We start from the raw sequence: 17299 nt of genomic DNA, 5'->3' as shown, positions 1-17299 counted from the left end.
AACAAAGGTAAAAATAAAAAAATAAAAAAATAAAAAGAAGATTAAAAAAATCAATTAAGTAAAGTGTAATCAACAAGCCGAGTTGGGATTAAGGGGCAATCCCCAGCAACGGCACAAAAAACTTGATGTGTATTTAAACTAATCTAAATAATAGATTAATTTAAACCAAATTAAACTCGCAAACGCACGAATCAATTGTAAAAATATATGCAAATACAAGGTTGATCCCACAGGGATTGCTTTTAATACCAATTCAACCAGCTGATTACACGAAACTTAACTCAACTAGGAAACAAATGATTGATTAATTGATTATGAAAAATAACTAAAACTCCAACTTATAATCAAACGAGGAATATGATTAAAGAAAACACACAACGAATAAAGGTTTACCGAATTAATATGATGAAAGCCTAAGGTCATGAATCCACCAATAACAATCCTATTCCCTTTTCTTCAAGCCGATTACTATCCAATTATCATGCCAATATTTAAGGTTGTTCTTTCTAAGAAATGAGATCTCAGTCAAAAATGTATTTTACCTCACTCTTTCGTCTATTCACTTTCTTCATCCCTCATTCTCTCCTCCTATATGTAAAAAAAATATCTTTTGAGCTACTTATTGTTGTATAAAAGTAGGAAGTCAAGAAGTGTTTTCTGCATTTCATTGAAGAATGGAAGCTCCATGAAGTACATTTGCCTTGTAGCGTTTCTTGCAATTCTCGCCAAATGTACTTCATTTAACTGATTTATGCCGAGAATTGGAAGCTGGTTGCGCATCAGCAACACAGGATGAAAATGTAGCAACTTTTGCTAATTGATGCAGCTAAGTAAAAAGGAAAGTTCTCGTGTGAGTTCCCAGAAACAAAACCGTGAAGGCGTTATCGGGGCCCAAAGCGAACAATATCGTACTATAATATAGTCGAGCCTAGGATGTGGTGGGGGCCCGGGTCGAGATGTGATAATTTGGTATTAGAGCCAATCCTTAGCCGGAAGTGTGCCAATGAGGACGTCGGGTCCCTAAGGGGGGTGAATTATAACATCTCACATTGCCCAGGAGAGTGGATCATCTATCCTCTATTTTAGAGATTCCAAAAGCCTTTAAAGCTTTTTATTTATTTATGGGAAAGTGTCCAGGAGCTTTGGAATTATTCTGAGAACAACTTGTTCTTTCCAGGAGCTTTGGAATTATTCTGAGAACAACTTGTTCTAGTCTAAAAGAATGGAAATGATCCTCGCCAGATCCTTTTTCTAGGGATCAGAGGATCCCGTGATCATAACCGTTTATTGTATATCGTTCAGTTAGTTTTTGTTAGGTACTATTTATATTTAATTTTAAATTAAAATGATTTTTTACCGCACGATGTACGATGAACGGTCATGATCACCGAATCCTCAGGAAAAGGATTTGGCAAGGATCATTTTCCTAAAAGAATTATGATTTTACGCAGGTAATAACTCTTTCTTTTAACAAAAAAAATTACTAAACACTCAACAATTTTATTTTACAGTTTTTTATTTTTATAAGACAACATAATTAGTTTTTTTTATTTAAAAAAAAGCATAGCAATACCAAATTAGCCTTAAAGAGGTGGGCTAAGCCTCACAATAAGTGAGTAATAATGTGGTTCAAATTTGATTTTCGTGAGATCAACTTAAGCCCTCTCACTTGTAAGATAAGATAAATACAACTAGACTGTAGTACTAAGTGATTTTGTGTCTACGACCCCTTAAACTACACTATTTTTCTAATGTGGTACAATCGAGTCCAATGTATATTAACAAATTCATCCGTTATCATATTAGCATTCTTCATATATGTCAATCAAGTTGTTAACAAATAATAATTAATAAAAAAAAGTTTTAGCAGTAAAATCTTATGAACGATAATTGTTGAGTAAAAATAAACTGTAAAATAAATCATAGAAAAATATTTGAATAGAACCAGTTACCAAAGTCACAACTTGCCAAATTGTTCCCAAAATATCAAATCTGTCGAACGGTTTGCAAGAACTTGTCTGAGTGCTCCCAAAAACCACTCCAAGACAAAAAACCATACCATGGTCCCCCATTCATGCACCTCCCAAACCACCCCAATCCTCTACCGCCTCCCCTCAAAATGCACAAAACCCGCATCCCGACCGTCCATTCCCCATCATCCTCAATCCTCCCGCTAAATCAACGGTCAGAAACCCAATTACAAAATCCCGCGTCACACACGAATACTTCCCCCATGCAAGTTCCACGAGGTTTTCTCCCAGCCCGGCACGCAGAAAAACCCCAGAGACCCTGTTGGCGGTCTTCTTGTCGTTTTCTCCGCGTCAGCACCATAAACCGTGTGCCCACTACCCCCGGAAATCCGAGCTGACCCGCATCTCTCACCACTATATGATTCCCAACGGCTTCCATTTCTCTCTGCAACTATCCAACTCAAGTACTTGAATTCCACTCGGGTCAAAATTCGTGACACCATCGAAAACTCCGAAAATTCAAGATGTGTAGATCGACGGACTTCCACGGATTTCAGTCGCGGAGAGACCGATTGAAGATTCGGGAATTTTTTCTTCGGTTTTCGGGTTTGATTACCCGGGAACCGTTACCCGAATCGCTCACGCTTATGTATCTTCCACGGATCAACGAGAACGAGCTTGAAATCGACGGGTCGAAGATCCGACCCGACTCACCGGCATTTGTGACGCTTTACCGGGTCGTGAGCGCGAAGGTGAGGGAGGGGGAGGTGGTGTTCGGGTCCCGGGAACGGGTCGGGGCTGGCGACGGAATCCGGTTCGAGGTGTATCTGAGGGAGGAGAAGGTGCTGAAGGGAATTTTCAGGAAGGACGAGCGGCAAGAGTGGAAATTGGAGTGCAAGTGCGTGCTGGAGGGCGAGAGGGTGGCGGCGGAGGTCGCGGATGCTGAGGTCTGCGTGGCGGTGGAGGGACACGTGGCGATGAACGAGAGAGTGAAGATGGTGGTTAAAAAGACGAAAAAGCACCGGAAATGCGGGTTTAAGCGGCTGGAGGAGATTCCTGAGGAAGGAGCGGTGGATGATGAATATGATGAATCGGACGGCTGTTGTTGCAACTGTAGATCTGACGGTGGAGATTCGGAGATGGGGAGTGACGTGGAAGGTGACGATGAGGGGGAGTTGGAGATGGATATGGAAGGAGTGAGATGGGCCGTGGATGTGGGGATCTGGGTCGTGTGTTTGGGTGTGGGCTACTTTGTTTCTAAAGCCTCTTCCAAAAGCTTAAGACGCAGAAGATTAATCTAAGGCCCATTCAGTTTTTTTTTTTTTTTTCCGTAATTTTCTAATACTAATTTTGGACAATTTGTTTTTATTTTTATTTTTTTTGTCAATAGATTTTATTAGATTTGACGTTAGATTAATCATCGACGGGGTTTGAATCACGCTGTTATACAAAAGTTCAACATCTTTCGACCATTGTGAGGGACATAAAGTTATGAGGTCCAGTTTTGAATGTAATTCTTTCACAACTTAATTACATTTTTACCCCTCAAGTTTCCACAAATTTATTTTCTCATTTTGCCAACTTTAATTTATTTTTGTCCATCAAATTTTTTTTTTATGCACTAAATTCAAAAGCTAAAAACGCACACAAATAGCCGCCGGATTTAATCACAGATTTAATTTGTTTTGTGGGAAAAGTTAGTTGCACAACACCAATTAGTGTTTCATCGACTTTTAGAATATTCCAATACCAATTATTTGTGTTTTTTGCATCCATTGGGCTCCAATCATATACATACATACACTTACCTTTCACCCAAAAAGTCATATAGCCTTTTCCCCCAAAACTTTTTTTCGGTTCGGCAAAAGTGCTTTAAAAGCTTAAGTTGATGACCTTATCTTTGGCCATGACTAAAACTTGACTTTATGCTTTCTATCCTCTCTACTTACGTTCCACCACTAGAGAGATAATACATATGAAATGATTTGAAAGTTGTTTCATAGTATTTTATCTCAAAGTAGTGTTAAAAAGGGAATGTCAGCCTACCTTTCTTTTGGCGCCTTCTCTATCTTCTTTCACGTTTCTCACATAGTTATATGATGATCGATCTCATTCATTTTTTATGCTCATCTTTCAAGAATCATTTCATGCACAAAATATTTCAAAATTAAATTAGTCATTCGATTTAAGTAACATTACTTGAGCTCGTTTTTCAACAGGTACATCACTTAATCTCCATTTGATTTACCTTGTCCTTGTGCCTAAAATATAACATCTATAAAGATACCTATATACTATGAAATGTGAATGTTCACCAAGAAATTACGCAAAATCGGTATTTTGAGCATAAAGATTATGCGACCTGTACAAATTGGCCTAATCTTCGCTTCACATTGAATTAAACCACATGCTCCAGCTTGTCTAGATCTACGTCAATTGAGTTTTCCTTGTTACTATTGTGATTGTACACTAGCTAAGCTATGTACATATTTGCTTTGTAAAATTAAATTGTCATTTTAGCAATTGTTCAAAACTTCTTATAGGGTGGATGCAATTTATGACTATTTACATTTGTACTTGCAATCTTGAGTTTTGTGTTTTTCGGTATTTAAATATTGTTTTTATAAAAAAGAAACAATAATAAAGGGTTTTTTTTTAGCCAAAATGGGCCATGAGATTTGCATAACACATCACTTTGATTCCTGAGATTTGAAATCAATAGAAGTGATCCTTGAGATTGTCCACCATCAATCATTTTGACCATTGGTACAAAATTATGTTAAATAAGGATAAAAATGATAAATATACCCTCAATTTAATAAACAATAGGCCAAAATTGTAACATCCCACATCTCCCAGGAGAGTGGATCATATAAGCCTTATATGTATATTTCCATCTCTACCTAGCACGAGACCTTTTGGGAGCTCACTGACTTCGGATTCCATCGGAACTCTGAAGTTAAGTGAGTTCACACGAGAGCAATCCTAGGATGGGTAACCTACTAGGAAGTTCTCGTGTGAGTTCCCAGAAACAAAACCGTGAGGGCGTGGTCAAGGCTCAAAGTAGACAATATCGTGCTACGGTAGAGTCGAGCTCGGGATGTGATAGGGGCTCGGGCCGGGATGTGATAATTTGGTATCAGAGCCAATCCCTGGCGAAAGTGTGCCGACGAGGACGTCAAACCCCTAAGGGGGGCAGATTGTAACATCTCACATCACACAGGGGAGTGAATCATGTAAGCCTTATATATATATATATATATATATATATATATATATATATATATATATATATATATATATATATATATATATATATATATATATATTAGGGGAGGGATCCCCATTTTTTTGAAAAAATGGGGATCATTCTGCTAACCGTTGGATGAAATGGGTGGTTGAGATTAAATGGGGATCCCCATCTTTCTTTTTCCTTTTTCTTTTCTGGTTCCCGCCTTTTCCGTGCGACACAGGCACACTGCATCTCCCACGAACAGAGCACAATACCAGCCAAATCACAGGCCATCGCGAATAACCTTTGAGATTTCTGAGATTTCAGGTATGGGTCTCCTCCTCATTCACTATTTTAGAGGATTAATTTGGATTTGGATTGAACAAATGGGGTTTTTTCTAGTTCTCTCCTCTCCCACGAACAGAGAAGCAGTTGTGTTTCGGTGTGCGTTAGTCGATCATACTTAAAACTCACAAAATTCTAATCGAATACCCTCTAATTGAAAAGGAACTCTTCATTAACAACCAAGGAGCCAAGTTTATCCTTTTTAGTAATCATGTGGGTTTTTCTAGTTAAAGTAAATAGAAATTGTGAGAAGAATTGGCAAACATGGAGGCTGGAAGAGTTGACCTCGCAGGTGGGCAGCCTGTGAGAGCAGCTAAGAAGACAAATTGAAATAAATTGAAAAGGAACTCTTCATTAACGATATACGCCGCTGTAATAATTGGGATTGTCTTGGAAACCCACTAAAGAAAACTGACCTTGAAGAGGTTTATCGCCTTGGAAAAGCATGTTACTCACATAGACAGTTCATTGAAAATCGAGAGGCAGTGGACGAGATAGAAAATAGAAATTCGGGTTGGTTTTTGAGTTCTAATTCAACTTGGTTACAGATTTTTCTTGAATAATTTGAGTTTTGTTCTTATTTTCAAGTTTTGTTGATGCTTTTTATTATTCTTTTTGGTGTGAATGTTTGATTGTGCTAATGTTCATGTTCAAGTTATGGAAGCTAATGAGATGACTATTGAAGTTACGGGAACTGATGAAATCCCTATTCAAGTTATGGAAGCTATGGAAGCTAATGAGATGACTATTGAAGTTACGGGAACTAATGAAATACCTGTTCAAGTTATGGAAGCTAATGAAATGCAAGTTCCAATGGAAAATCAGTCAGAAATTGTAGCTGGTATTTGTTTTTTCTATCCTCAAGTAACAGATGAGTTCAAGCCTACCATAGGTCAAAGTTTCGAAACATTAGACGAAGTGCTTGAATTTTACAACAATTATGCAAGGGAGGCTGGGTTTAGTGTCCGAATGCATTCAAGTAAGAAAAATAAGGATGGTGAGATCACGAGAAAGGAGTTTGTGTGCAACAAAGAGGGAAGTAATACAAAAGAATGGATTGGTGACGAACAAAAGCGTCGTGGATTAACCAAAAAGGGTTGTAAAGCAAGATTGATAGTTGTGAGATCTAAACTTGGTGGGTATGCAATCACCATATTTGACGAGGGTCATAATCATCCAATGACATCCCCAAGAAGACGCCACTTGCTAAAGTCTCATCGCAAGGTTACTAAGTGTTATAAAATATTAGTTGATCAGCTAGACATGGCAAACATACCTCCACACAAAAAATTTGACATTCTTGGATTGCAGGTAGGTGGAATTGAAAATGTTGGTTGTACACAAGAAGATTTAAATAACTATCGAGGAAAAGTGCGAAACAAGATGAAGGGGCATGATGGAAAAATGTTGCATGATCATTTTTTGCTAGAGCAAGAAAGAAATTCTGAATTCACATTCAAGATTCAAGCAAATGAAGAACACAAGATTACTCAATGTTTTTGGGCCGATGCAAGTTCTAGGCAAGCATACAAGCTTTATGGTGATGTGGTCATTTTTGACACTACATACAATACCAACCGGTATAGTATGATATTTGCCCCGTTCATGGGTATAAACAATCATGGTCAAACAATCATTTTTGCTGGTGCCTTTCTAAGTGACGAGACGAAAGATTCATTCGTTTGGTTATTTAGAGAATTTTTGAATGCCATGCCTGGTGATGCTCCAAAAATGATTATTACTGATCAAGATCCGGCAATGACAAAAGCCATTCCTTACTGTTTTCCAAACACGTTTCATAGATTCTGTACGTGGCATATTTTGGATAAGTTCTCGAGCAAGCTTCCTGCGATGAAATACAGAGATCATTATTTAGATTTCAAAGCATGTATTTGGGAGTCAGAGACTAGATAGGAGTTTGATGTGAAATGGATGGCCGTTGTTTCAAAAAGTGGATTATCTGGTAATGGCTGGTTGCAATCGATATATAGGATTCGATCTACTTGGGTTCCATCCTATATGAATCATGTTTTTTCTGCAAATTGCTCAACTAGTCAAAGAGCTGAGAGTGGACATTCATTTCTAAAGAAATATGTTTCCAAGAACAACTCCTTCCTCGAGTTTATGGTTAAATATAATAGGGCATTGGTACGCCAACGCCATTCGAAGTTGAAGGCAGATCATATTGATTTGAACGAGAGGCCAAAACTCAAATGCCCTATTAAGATGGATGCGCAAATGGCCAATATTTATACACGTAGCTCTTACCTTGATTTTCAAGAGCAGTTGTGGGAAAGTTACAGCTATAATATTGAGCTTACAAGCGAAAATGATTCTTGCAGCATGTTTAAAGTTTTGCCCATTGATGACGAAAATGGTAGAGTTCGTGAAATTTTGTATGAAAAATCCAAGGATTTTGCATCATGTAGCTGCAAACAATTTGATAGTTCAGGAATCCCATGCAGCCATCTTTTGGCATATTTGCATAGAATACGTCAATTTCAGATATTGCCGGATGAATACATTTTGAAGAGATAGACTAAATCTGCAAAATCTTTAGGTACGGTTTCTAATGTGGAGATATCTGTCAACAAATCCGTATTTGAAAGGCGTGGAAAATTATTCCAACAATATTCGCATTTGATTGATAAAGTCATTCTAAATGATGAGGCAAGTAAACTCTTTTGTGAGGCGATGTATGCTATGAATGAGAAAATTAAGTCATTGGTTGGTGGTACCAATGAAAATGTGGAACTTTCTGCAACCAAAGGAGATATGGAATGTCGTGCAAAAAGAAAATCGATAGTAGATGATGTTGGTTTTCTTGAACCTGATCCTGTTAAGACCAAAGGATCTGGAAAAAGACTTAAAAAGGGAAAAGAGAAAGGAAAATGCAAGAAGAGGGTTAATGGTAACCTTTGTCATGGGTGTGGGCAATATGGAGTTAATCATGACAAAAGAAATTGTTCGGAGCTCCACAATCGGTAAGAATACATACTCCACGTGTTTTTCTATGTATATCGTGCAATTAATATATCAATAGTTAAAATGCGTTTGTTGTCTTTGATGTATAATAGCATTATTATTGTTAATCAACATTTTTATGATTTCTATTTTGGTTAATTGCAGGATGAGCAGCACTCATTGTCTATAAGAAGCTGATCTCATTTTTTTTGTTCCTAATTTGCATGGTGTTAATGAGGTTCCTCTGTTTTGCATAAGTTTATTCTATGAATTTGGAGGAATTGGCCATGAACTTGCAGGATGAGGAGCACTCATTGTCCATAGGAAGCTGATCTCATTTTTTTGTTCTAAATTTGCATGGTGTTAATGAGGTTCCTATGTTTTGCATAAGTTTATTCTATGAATTTGGAGGAATTGGCCATGAACGTGATGGAATTCACGTATTTTGTATGACTTTATTTAGAAATTTATAGTTCAATGATAAAGAACAATAACATACCAACTTTAGAGGCAACATGGAAGACATCAAATGGTTTTTTTTATTTCATGAATATCAATCCAATTCTTTTACAGTGCTTCTCATACACAGTAAAAAACAATAACAATTGACAAAATGCCGATAAATAACTTTTGAGTCAACATGGAAGACATCCGCAACTTCTTTTTCATATTGCTGCTTGCTGCTAATTGCTAAAGCTTGAGTTTTGCAACTTCCTTTTCATACTCTGCTTGTTGGTTGCTACTCATCAACTCAGCAACTCAAATAGGAAATTCATGATATGAGTGAGGCTTCCTTTTGTTAACCAAGATATGAAAACAGATCAAGCTTGACGAAGGCTCCTGTGATCTTGACGTTTAGCTTCCTCTTTGAAATGAATAAATGCCTTCAATTGATCTTCACTCTCCCATGCAGTGCCATAGATCCTCTGCAGCATTGGTTTCATTTCATCTTCTCTGCATAATCGATTTCTTTTCATCTACTCTTCAGCAGGATTCTAGTTCGGCATACTATGAGGAACTATGGCATAAAGACAGTCTAATAGGACAAGATGCTAGTTCAAAACACAATCAAATCCCAGTACAAGCATGCATATGTATAAACATAAGTATAATTTGGTTAGCTTGACCAAAAGGTTCCTCCCACCTTCAAATTAGTCTCCTTTTCAATCTGCATATCAATAACTCATTTTTAAAGAGCACCAACAACATTGTTTGCCCTAAAACCCTAAACCTTAAACCCTCTCTTTTTTGTTCCTCTAAATTTCCATCTTAAGACTCAACACAAAGTGCTTTCTGGTGTTTTAAAGGTATCTGTCTATGTGCAAGTCGAACCACATTGACCAAATATGCACAAGAAAAAACATTAGCTGCCCTGCACAAAATCATTCGGCAAACTGATTAAGATTTTCATACCAAAATACAACGATTTGTACAAACGGACAAGGAAAATGAAATAACAAATGTCTAGAAATTGAAAGACTAATAAAGTAAGATTATGACCAAAGTCTCATCATAGTAAACATACAGAAAGCATACCTTGCAACTATACTAATTCAAAGGATACAATTGAGAAAAAAATGAACCCCACATGTGACCAGCTATGTTGTTCCTTGGCAATATCAAAACCCATGTATATAAACCTGAAAATTAAGGTTTTCATTTCAAAACAAGTGTGGTGTGTCATGTGCAAATAACAGCTTAAATACTGGATATGTGATCAAGACAATGAAAAGCTCACTTACACAAACGTCTCCGCTAGTGATGATATCAAATGGAAAAAGGAAGAAACAAATATTTGAGAGTTTTCTGATAAATTTGAATACGTATAATGCTTCATGACCTAAAACAGAACACCAGTTTGTCCATGGCACAGCTTTACCGTAAAATATATTAAAAAGAAAAAAATGTACAGTTCTTCCACTTACCATTCCTGTGAACAATATTGACACAATACCAGACAGACCAAGACCTTCTGCAAGCATGTAACTAAACAGATGATAGTTCTATGTCAATTTGCATATAAGGAGAAGGCCTTAAAACTAATTTACTTAAGATGAAAAAGGGCCAAAAAGATCACTCACGAGAAATATGGAAAGAGGACAAACAGACAGCACTCCAAGTTTTGAAGACTGAAAAGATAACAAGACAACCTCGTTATTTCCGTCGTAGTACCAACTAAACAAAGGCCATCAAAGAATGGAAGAAAAGAATCAGAACGCAATAGGATTTTGCTTTTAGAATTTGAAAAATATAAACCCCAATTGTTCAACCCAAATTCCAAATTAATCACCTAAAATAGTGAATGAGGAGGAGACCCATACCTGAAATCTCAAAGGTTAGAGGCGATGGCCTGTGATTTGGCTGGCGCGAAGCTCTATTCGTGGGAGATATTTGTGTCGCAAGGGAGAGGAGAGAACCAGAAAAAACCCCAATTGTTCAATCCAAATCCAAATTAATCCTCTAAAATAGTGAATAAGGAGAAGACCCATACCTGAAATCTCAAAGGTTATTCGCGATGGCCTGTGATTTGGCTGGTATTGCGCTCTGTTCGTGGGAGATGATGTGCGCCTGTGTCGCACAGAAGAGGCGGAAACCAGAAAAGAAAAAGGAAAAAGAAAGATGGGGATCCTCATTTAATCTCAACCACCCATTTCATCCAACGGTTAGGAGAAGGCTCCCCATTTTTTCAAAAAAATGGGGATCCCTCCCCTTAAGCTCTCCGTATATATATATATATATATATATATATATATATATATATATATATATATATACACGTAGCACGAGGCCTTTTGGGAGCTCACTGACTTCGGGTTCCATCGGAACTCTGAAGTTAAACGAGTACGTACGAGAGCAATCCCATGATGGATGACCCACTAGAAAGTTCTCGTGTGAGTTCCCAGAAACAAAACCGTGAGGGCGTGGTCGGGGCCCAAAACGGACAATATCGTGCTACGATAGAGTCGAGCCCAGGATGTGGTGGGGGCTCGGGCCGGGATGTGACAAAAATTATAGGTATTTTGGTCATTTTATTATTTAACAAATATTTTTCACGAAATGATCAAAATGATTGATGGTGGACAATTTCAGGAACCAATTATATTGATTTCAAATCTCAGATACTAAAGTGAAGAGTTATGCAAATCACAAGAGACCATTTTAACTAAAAAACCTAATAAACGCACATTCTTATTTAATCATAAGCATAAGGGTGTGATATCCACACACCTTTCTAATTTTTGGTCGTCAAATTGGATGAATCAAAGAAAATCAACGGACATAAATTAACAAAGGGTGTGTGAGAAGTAAAATGAGATGTGTGGATAGCACACCCCTAAGCATATACTGTAATACCCTGAAAATTTAAATGTATGAATTAGATATTCATAATTATGAATATGTGGAGAAAATCAAGAATAAATCAATTTATGGGTATGAAAAATTGAATTTAGAACTTTTAAGGTTTTGTTTCTGGAAATTATTATGAATTATGTTATGAAATTTATCGTAAGTTGAAAAGACGAAAATGTCCCTAGTTGGCTTAACATAATTATACGAGGATGTATTTTATCCTCATATATTTTGACATATTTGGATAGAGGACAATTCCACAAGCGTGTAGGAGAAAACCGTTGGACAAACAGGGTTATAACAAATGAAATAGAACCGAATGAAAGTAGGGGCAAAATAGTCATTTTGCCATGATTTTGGGAAGGTTGCAGATTAGGTTCTGGATGGAAATATGCTACGAGAAGAAAAGAAAAAAGGGGGGGAACTAGAGAGAAAGAAAAAGAAGAAAATAAAAAGGGGGGGGGAAGAGTCCAATGGGAAAGAAAGGAGGAACTTGAGGGTTAGGACTGGCCAATCGAAAGAGGGAGAAGGGAAAGGAAAAGAGAGAAGGGAAGAAGGAGGAAAACATGTCCCTTTCAACCCGTTCCCTTTTGTGACCCGACCCGATTGGAAACCTAGGGTTTCCGATGCACTTTTTGACCAAATTCAGGTGTTTTAAGTCGAGCAACCCCCTAAGAAACACCCCATGATCTTCCCTCTATCAATTTCACCTTAAAAATGGGAAGAATTGGCCTTGATTGGGTGAAACCTGCACCTGTATGTGCGATGGTATCTTGTCTAACAACCACCAATCCTGAACGTTTTTGTTCGATCACCCCCACCTATAGCTTCCTTTTGAGCTTAGGAACAAAGCCCAAACAACTATAGGGGTGGTTGAGCACTGAAAAGGAAGAATCGAAACCACCCAAATTCTAGGGTTCCGACGGATTCATGGTGATTTGAGATTTTTCCCGGTCGAATTAGACTTTGGCCTATGTATAAAAGTTGTTCCCTTTGACTTGCTCTACATTTTTGTAAAATTTGAGAATTTTTAGAAATCGTAGAATTTTCCAGCGAGTTGGGGCGGCTAACCGACACCTATGCCGGCGCGTGGCCAGTGGGCCGACGTTGCCTTTTTATGCAAATTTAGGTATTTTAAATCCGAAATTGGTAACCATTTAGTGTGATTCGATTATGAAAGTTAATGTTTAATATTTCTGTTTCTAGAATATTTTCGGAAATGGCTATAAGAAGGGATTTAAACGGAACTATGAACTACGAAGGTTTGATCCCATTAAGGGGTACATAGGCAGTCTAACAAGAGTTAGATGCAGCCTTAATAATTGAGATTTAATCTTTAGTTGGGAAGTTGATTTAAGAGGAGAAGTTTGTGATAAATTATGAAAATTTAATCGTATGTTTTGGTAAGTTAGTTATGGTTATAGTTTTTTGTGAGGGATTAAGAAAATTAAATAAAGAATCGTGATTATTGGAAGTAATGTAAACAAGAATTTAATTTGGGCCTATCATTGGAATTATTTCCCGAAAATAAATATTTCGAGGGCGGGGTGTTACATATACTACCTTTTTTTCAACAATAAAAAGGATCCCCTCGTTAAAAGAGCCTCAATGAAAAGTAACATATCGTTAAGAAAGATACAACAATTAACAAATGGGTAAATTACACTGTACCACCTCAGGTTTGAGGTCTATTACAACCTCATACAACATCTTCAAAACATTTCACTTTCATACCTCAAGTACTATTTTATTTCAATATAATACATCCGTAACATTTTTCATCCATTGATCCGTTAAGAGCTGACGTGGCTGCCACATTTGTGCCATGTGGCTACCAAATATGGGCCACGTGGCAATTTTTTTTTTATACATTAAAAATAGTATAATAATTTACCCTATAAAAAAATATAAAAAAAACAAAAACTGAAAACCCATAAACTCATTCCCCCCGACCACCTCCTCTTATCCACTCTCTTCACCTCCCATCCCATCTAAAAACCCACCATCTCCCACCCCACCCCCACCTCCCTCACAACCTTCGACCTAGAACCCCTATTTCAGGTCTAAGCTCTTCAACATCGATGACAACTGTGGATGCAAATTTCCGCATTCTTCTTTTTGGACAAAATTGCACCAACAAAACAATTAACACCTTAGGTCAAGGCCAAGAGCCTCACGGGCCCACGATGAATGGCGGGGGGGGGGGGGCGCTTTGGCCGAAGCACATCCGATGCCAAAGTTAGAATTTAGAGAGAAAAATATTTGGAGAGTTTTTGGGAGTTTTGCAAGAGTGTGGACCTCTTTTTTAGAAAAAAACAGGGTCATATATATAGGGAATGGAGGTGGCCAGCCCTTAAAGGTTTTTTGTGTGAAAATGGGTGATTTAATTGGTGATTAATGGATTAATTAGCCAATTAATCTCCATTTATATGGAATAATTTGTAGGTTATGAAGTAATTACCTAAGATGAGGATGGATGAGATAATTTGGAATTGGTTACATTTTTTGGAAACTCTTGGCTTGATGAAAGAATGATTGTCCATTGCTCGCGCGTAGGACAACTGGTGTGTCTCAGTGGTAACTTTGTCCTTTTTACCAAAAATCCACGTGTCGCTTTGTGATTATTTTTTGCTCTACAAATGCCCCCACACCTGCTGAGCTGCTCGTAGGAAATGGCAACAGGTATAGAGACCTTCTTGCTCTAGGAAACTTAGGACTGATTCCTGTTTTGATGTAGATTCCTTCTTTAATATGAAATTAGATCCTTCTAGGAAAAGGAAATAAATTTCTCTCAAAGCCTATTTAAGTCCACCTTAAGTGGGTTATTAAATCAACTTTGGAGAGTGATTTATTCTACCCTACAAGAGAGAGAGAGAGCTTAGATGATATTTGTTCCCCCTCCTCTAGCAATCTTTTACATCTTACCTGTGCAAAGGACCGTTTTTCATTGCTTTCTTCGTCTTCTCTATGCTGCACCAATGTAATAAAAACTTAATTTCTTCTTGTCTTCTTCTTAGGTGGTGCTACCACGGGGTAGTCGTCGGGGTGGTGCGGCACATCGGCTGGCAGAGGCCAGGAGTCGACTTGGCATGGGCCAATGAGGTGATGTGGCAGGGGCCATTGCTTGAGCAACTCGGCTTGATTGAAGCCAAGGATTGGTTCGGCATAGGCCGAGGAAGTGGCGTGGAATAGGCAATTGTTTGGGCTGCCACGTCTGGGCTGTCTGCTGAAAATGAGGAAACTGCTTGAGTTTGATTTTTCAACTGCCATAAAATGAGCAGTCAAGGATAAAGCTGCCAATATCAAAGTTGCTGAAGATGAAGTGTTGGATAAGCGAACTGTTAAGTGTAAAGTGGCTGCTGCCCATAAACATTTGTTGCTTAGTTGATATTCAAGCATTCGATCTTTTGAACTATGTGGCATTCTCGCACTGGAGAGCTTACCCATATGGGTGTCAAGGATTTAGTTTACCCCTTCATACTGGAGAACAATTAGTTTTACCCTCTTGTATTGAAGAACAATTAGTTTATCCTCTCGTACTGGAAAGCAAACCCATATGGGTGTGGGGGAATTGGTTTACCTTCTCACACTGGAGAGCAATTAGTTTATCCTTTAGCACTAGAGAGCAAACTCATATGAGTGTTAGGGAATTGGTTTACCCTCTCGCACTAGAGAGTAATTAGTTTATCCTCTCGCACTGAAGAGCAAACCCATATGGGTGTCGGGGAATTGGTTTACCCTCTCACACTGGAGAGCAATTAGTTTATCCTCTCGCACTGGAGAGCAAACCTTTTTGGGTGTCGGAGAATTGGTTTACCCTCTCGCACTGGAGAGCAATTAGTTTATCCTCTCGCACTGAAGAGTAGACCCATTTAGGTATCGGGGAATTGATTTACCCTCTCGCACTGGAGAGCAATTAGTTTATCCTCTAGCACTAGAGAGCAGACCCATTTGGGTGTCGGGAAATTGGTTTACCCTTTCGCACTGGAGAACAATTAGTTTATCTTTTCGCACTAGAGAGCATACCCATATGAGTGTCGGGGAATTGGTTTACCCTCTCGCACTGGAGAGCAATTAGTTTATCCTCTCGCACTGGAGAGCATGGAAGTCGTTGTCGTGAGTGCAGCTGAGGAAAGCTGGACTGCTGGATAACTGAAATAATCCTTAGGCTGTGAGGTCTTTTTTTGGCGAATTGCCTGAGACTTCGAACTGCTTGTGGAACCCACGTAAGGGTGTAAGCGCAATGAGCTGCTCCCTGAATTAATGCGCCATTATTAGGTACTTTATATTATGCCCTTTTGAGGCTTGGTTGGTGCGAGAAATTGTGCAATTGCTTGGTCATGAGTCTTTCTACTTCTTCCTGAATTTTCAATTGTTGGAGTGGCAGAGCTCTCGACTGCCTCCGATCGTGATGTGTTGGTTTAAGCTGTTCTTCCATATGTTCGGCTCGTTTATGCCGCCGTTGCGATGGGTGTGGTATGTTCCTAGCGCGTGTAACTCACAAGCTGCTGGTTGAACCTAAGTCGGATTGAGTGATTGCTTCTTTCCGTCTGCTATGCTACCTGCTCCAATGTGATGTGGAGGATACTCCTTGCGGGCCTAGTCGCGAATGAATACTTCGCTTGGAAGACTGTTCATGTTGATTATCGGAATGTGTCCTTAACCGTGAGTGTATGCTCGTCCATAGGCCTAGTCAGGAGTGTACTCTGCCCAAACGCTCGGTTCGTGGATGGTCGAGTGGCTGCTTGCCGGGATGCTGCTAAAGAGGTTATTCATCTCCCCTTGTCCTACTTTGCGACACCTCGTTTGGGGCACGTTGCATCTTGGTGCGCTGCAAGAGCTGGTTCACCAAGGTCGTCTGCTGTGCTAGGGCGCTTGTCAACTCTATGACTTGTCGAGACAAGTGTTGTTCACCATTTGGATTGGAAGAGCTTGGAAGGAATGTGCCTCCTTAATCAGTGGAATGGTGGTAGACTTCAGGTGCGAGATTTGAGTTGGGAAATGTCAAATCCGCGGAGAAATGTATGTCCGGATGGTTGAGATAGTTTTGGGACTAGGGCTGCTTCGAAAGCCACGGAGCAGGCTGGGCCACGAGAGCATGTTGTGCCGCAAGAGTGGGCTAGGCCACGAGAGTAAGAGGCTGCTTGGTGTGTGATGCACGCGGGTGCGAGGCTTAAGCTCTACTTGGCAACGCGTTGGGCTTGAAGTGACATGGCTTGGGTCATGGCCTTGGTGCCGTGGGTCCTTGGATGACACGGCTTGAGCTTGCTTTGGTGGCACTGCTCGAGCCGTGGTAGTAGTGCCATAGACCTCGCCGCGGGTGGCCACCATAGTGGCCATCACGGTGGAACTTTGTGGTGGTGGTGCCGCTCCCTTTAAGATCACATTTAGTCTCGTGGATCGTCGCAGTCCTATTTCTTGAATATTAGAATTTTCA

The 17299-nt window shown here is 39.1% G+C and overlaps 3 protein-coding genes and 1 long non-coding RNA gene across 9 annotated transcripts; 3 read left to right on the top strand and 1 right to left on the bottom strand.

Annotated features, from left to right (window-relative positions):
• Positions 1–1941: 1941 nt before the first annotated feature.
• LOC103452563 (uncharacterized) lies at positions 1942–3530 on the top strand. The gene has a single exon (XM_008392066.4). The coding sequence runs from the start codon at positions 2495–2497 to the stop codon at positions 3269–3271; it is 777 nt and encodes a 258-aa protein (XP_008390288.1). The 5' UTR covers positions 1942–2494; the 3' UTR covers positions 3272–3530.
• Positions 3531–6219: 2689 nt separating this feature from the next.
• On the top strand, positions 6220–7461 carry LOC103452591 (protein FAR1-RELATED SEQUENCE 5-like). The gene has a single exon (XM_029092244.1). It carries the CDS (start codon positions 6220–6222, stop codon positions 7459–7461), a length of 1242 nt encoding a protein of 413 aa, XP_028948077.1.
• An 18-nt stretch (positions 7462–7479) lies between these two features.
• On the top strand, positions 7480–8701 carry LOC103414529 (protein FAR-RED ELONGATED HYPOCOTYL 3-like). Its single transcript, XM_029092245.1, has 3 exons — positions 7480–7972; positions 8108–8531; positions 8677–8701. Exons 1-3 carry the CDS (start codon positions 7480–7482, stop codon positions 8699–8701), a joined length of 942 nt encoding a protein of 313 aa, XP_028948078.1.
• Positions 8702–9029: 328 nt separating this feature from the next.
• Positions 9030–11200, bottom strand: LOC103426414 (uncharacterized). Of its 6 annotated transcripts, none has more exons than XR_528094.4 (6): positions 10833–11200; positions 10593–10640; positions 10437–10497; positions 10254–10351; positions 10048–10151; positions 9030–9883 (listed from the first exon to the last, which is right to left on the bottom strand). It is a non-coding gene; the product is annotated as an uncharacterized lncRNA (long non-coding RNA). The 6 variants fall into 6 exon arrangements; XR_011575656.1 differs by having other exon boundaries at positions 9030–9465; XR_011575657.1 differs by having other exon boundaries at positions 9030–10151; positions 10593–10686; positions 10833–10885; positions 11003–11200.
• Positions 11201–17299: the final 6099 nt, after the last annotated feature.

This window comes from Malus domestica, chromosome 14 (assembly GCF_042453785.1).
Source record: "Malus domestica chromosome 14, GDT2T_hap1".
Classification (NCBI taxonomy): Eukaryota; Viridiplantae; Streptophyta; class Magnoliopsida; order Rosales; family Rosaceae; genus Malus; species Malus domestica.
Note: the sequence above shows the minus strand (reverse complement) of the source record. Positions and strands in the feature narration are given on the sequence as shown.

Bases quoted from the DNA above. Each gene is read 5' to 3' on its own strand.
- LOC103414529 (XM_029092245.1), top strand. From the start codon at position 7,480: ATGGCCGTTGTTTCAAAAAGTGGATTATCTGGTAATGGCTGGTTGCAA. The intron at 7,973-8,107 runs GTAGCTGCAAAC...CAAAATCTTTAG, and splicing joins ATCCAAGGATTTTGCATCAT to GTACGGTTTCTAATGTGGAG. The intron at 8,532-8,676 runs GTAAGAATACAT...GGTTAATTGCAG, and splicing joins TGTTCGGAGCTCCACAATCG to GATGAGCAGCACTCATTGTC.
- LOC103452591 (XM_029092244.1), top strand. From the start codon at position 6,220: ATGACTATTGAAGTTACGGGAACTGATGAAATCCCTATTCAAGTTATG.
- LOC103452563 (XM_008392066.4), top strand. From the start codon at position 2,495: ATGTGTAGATCGACGGACTTCCACGGATTTCAGTCGCGGAGAGACCGA.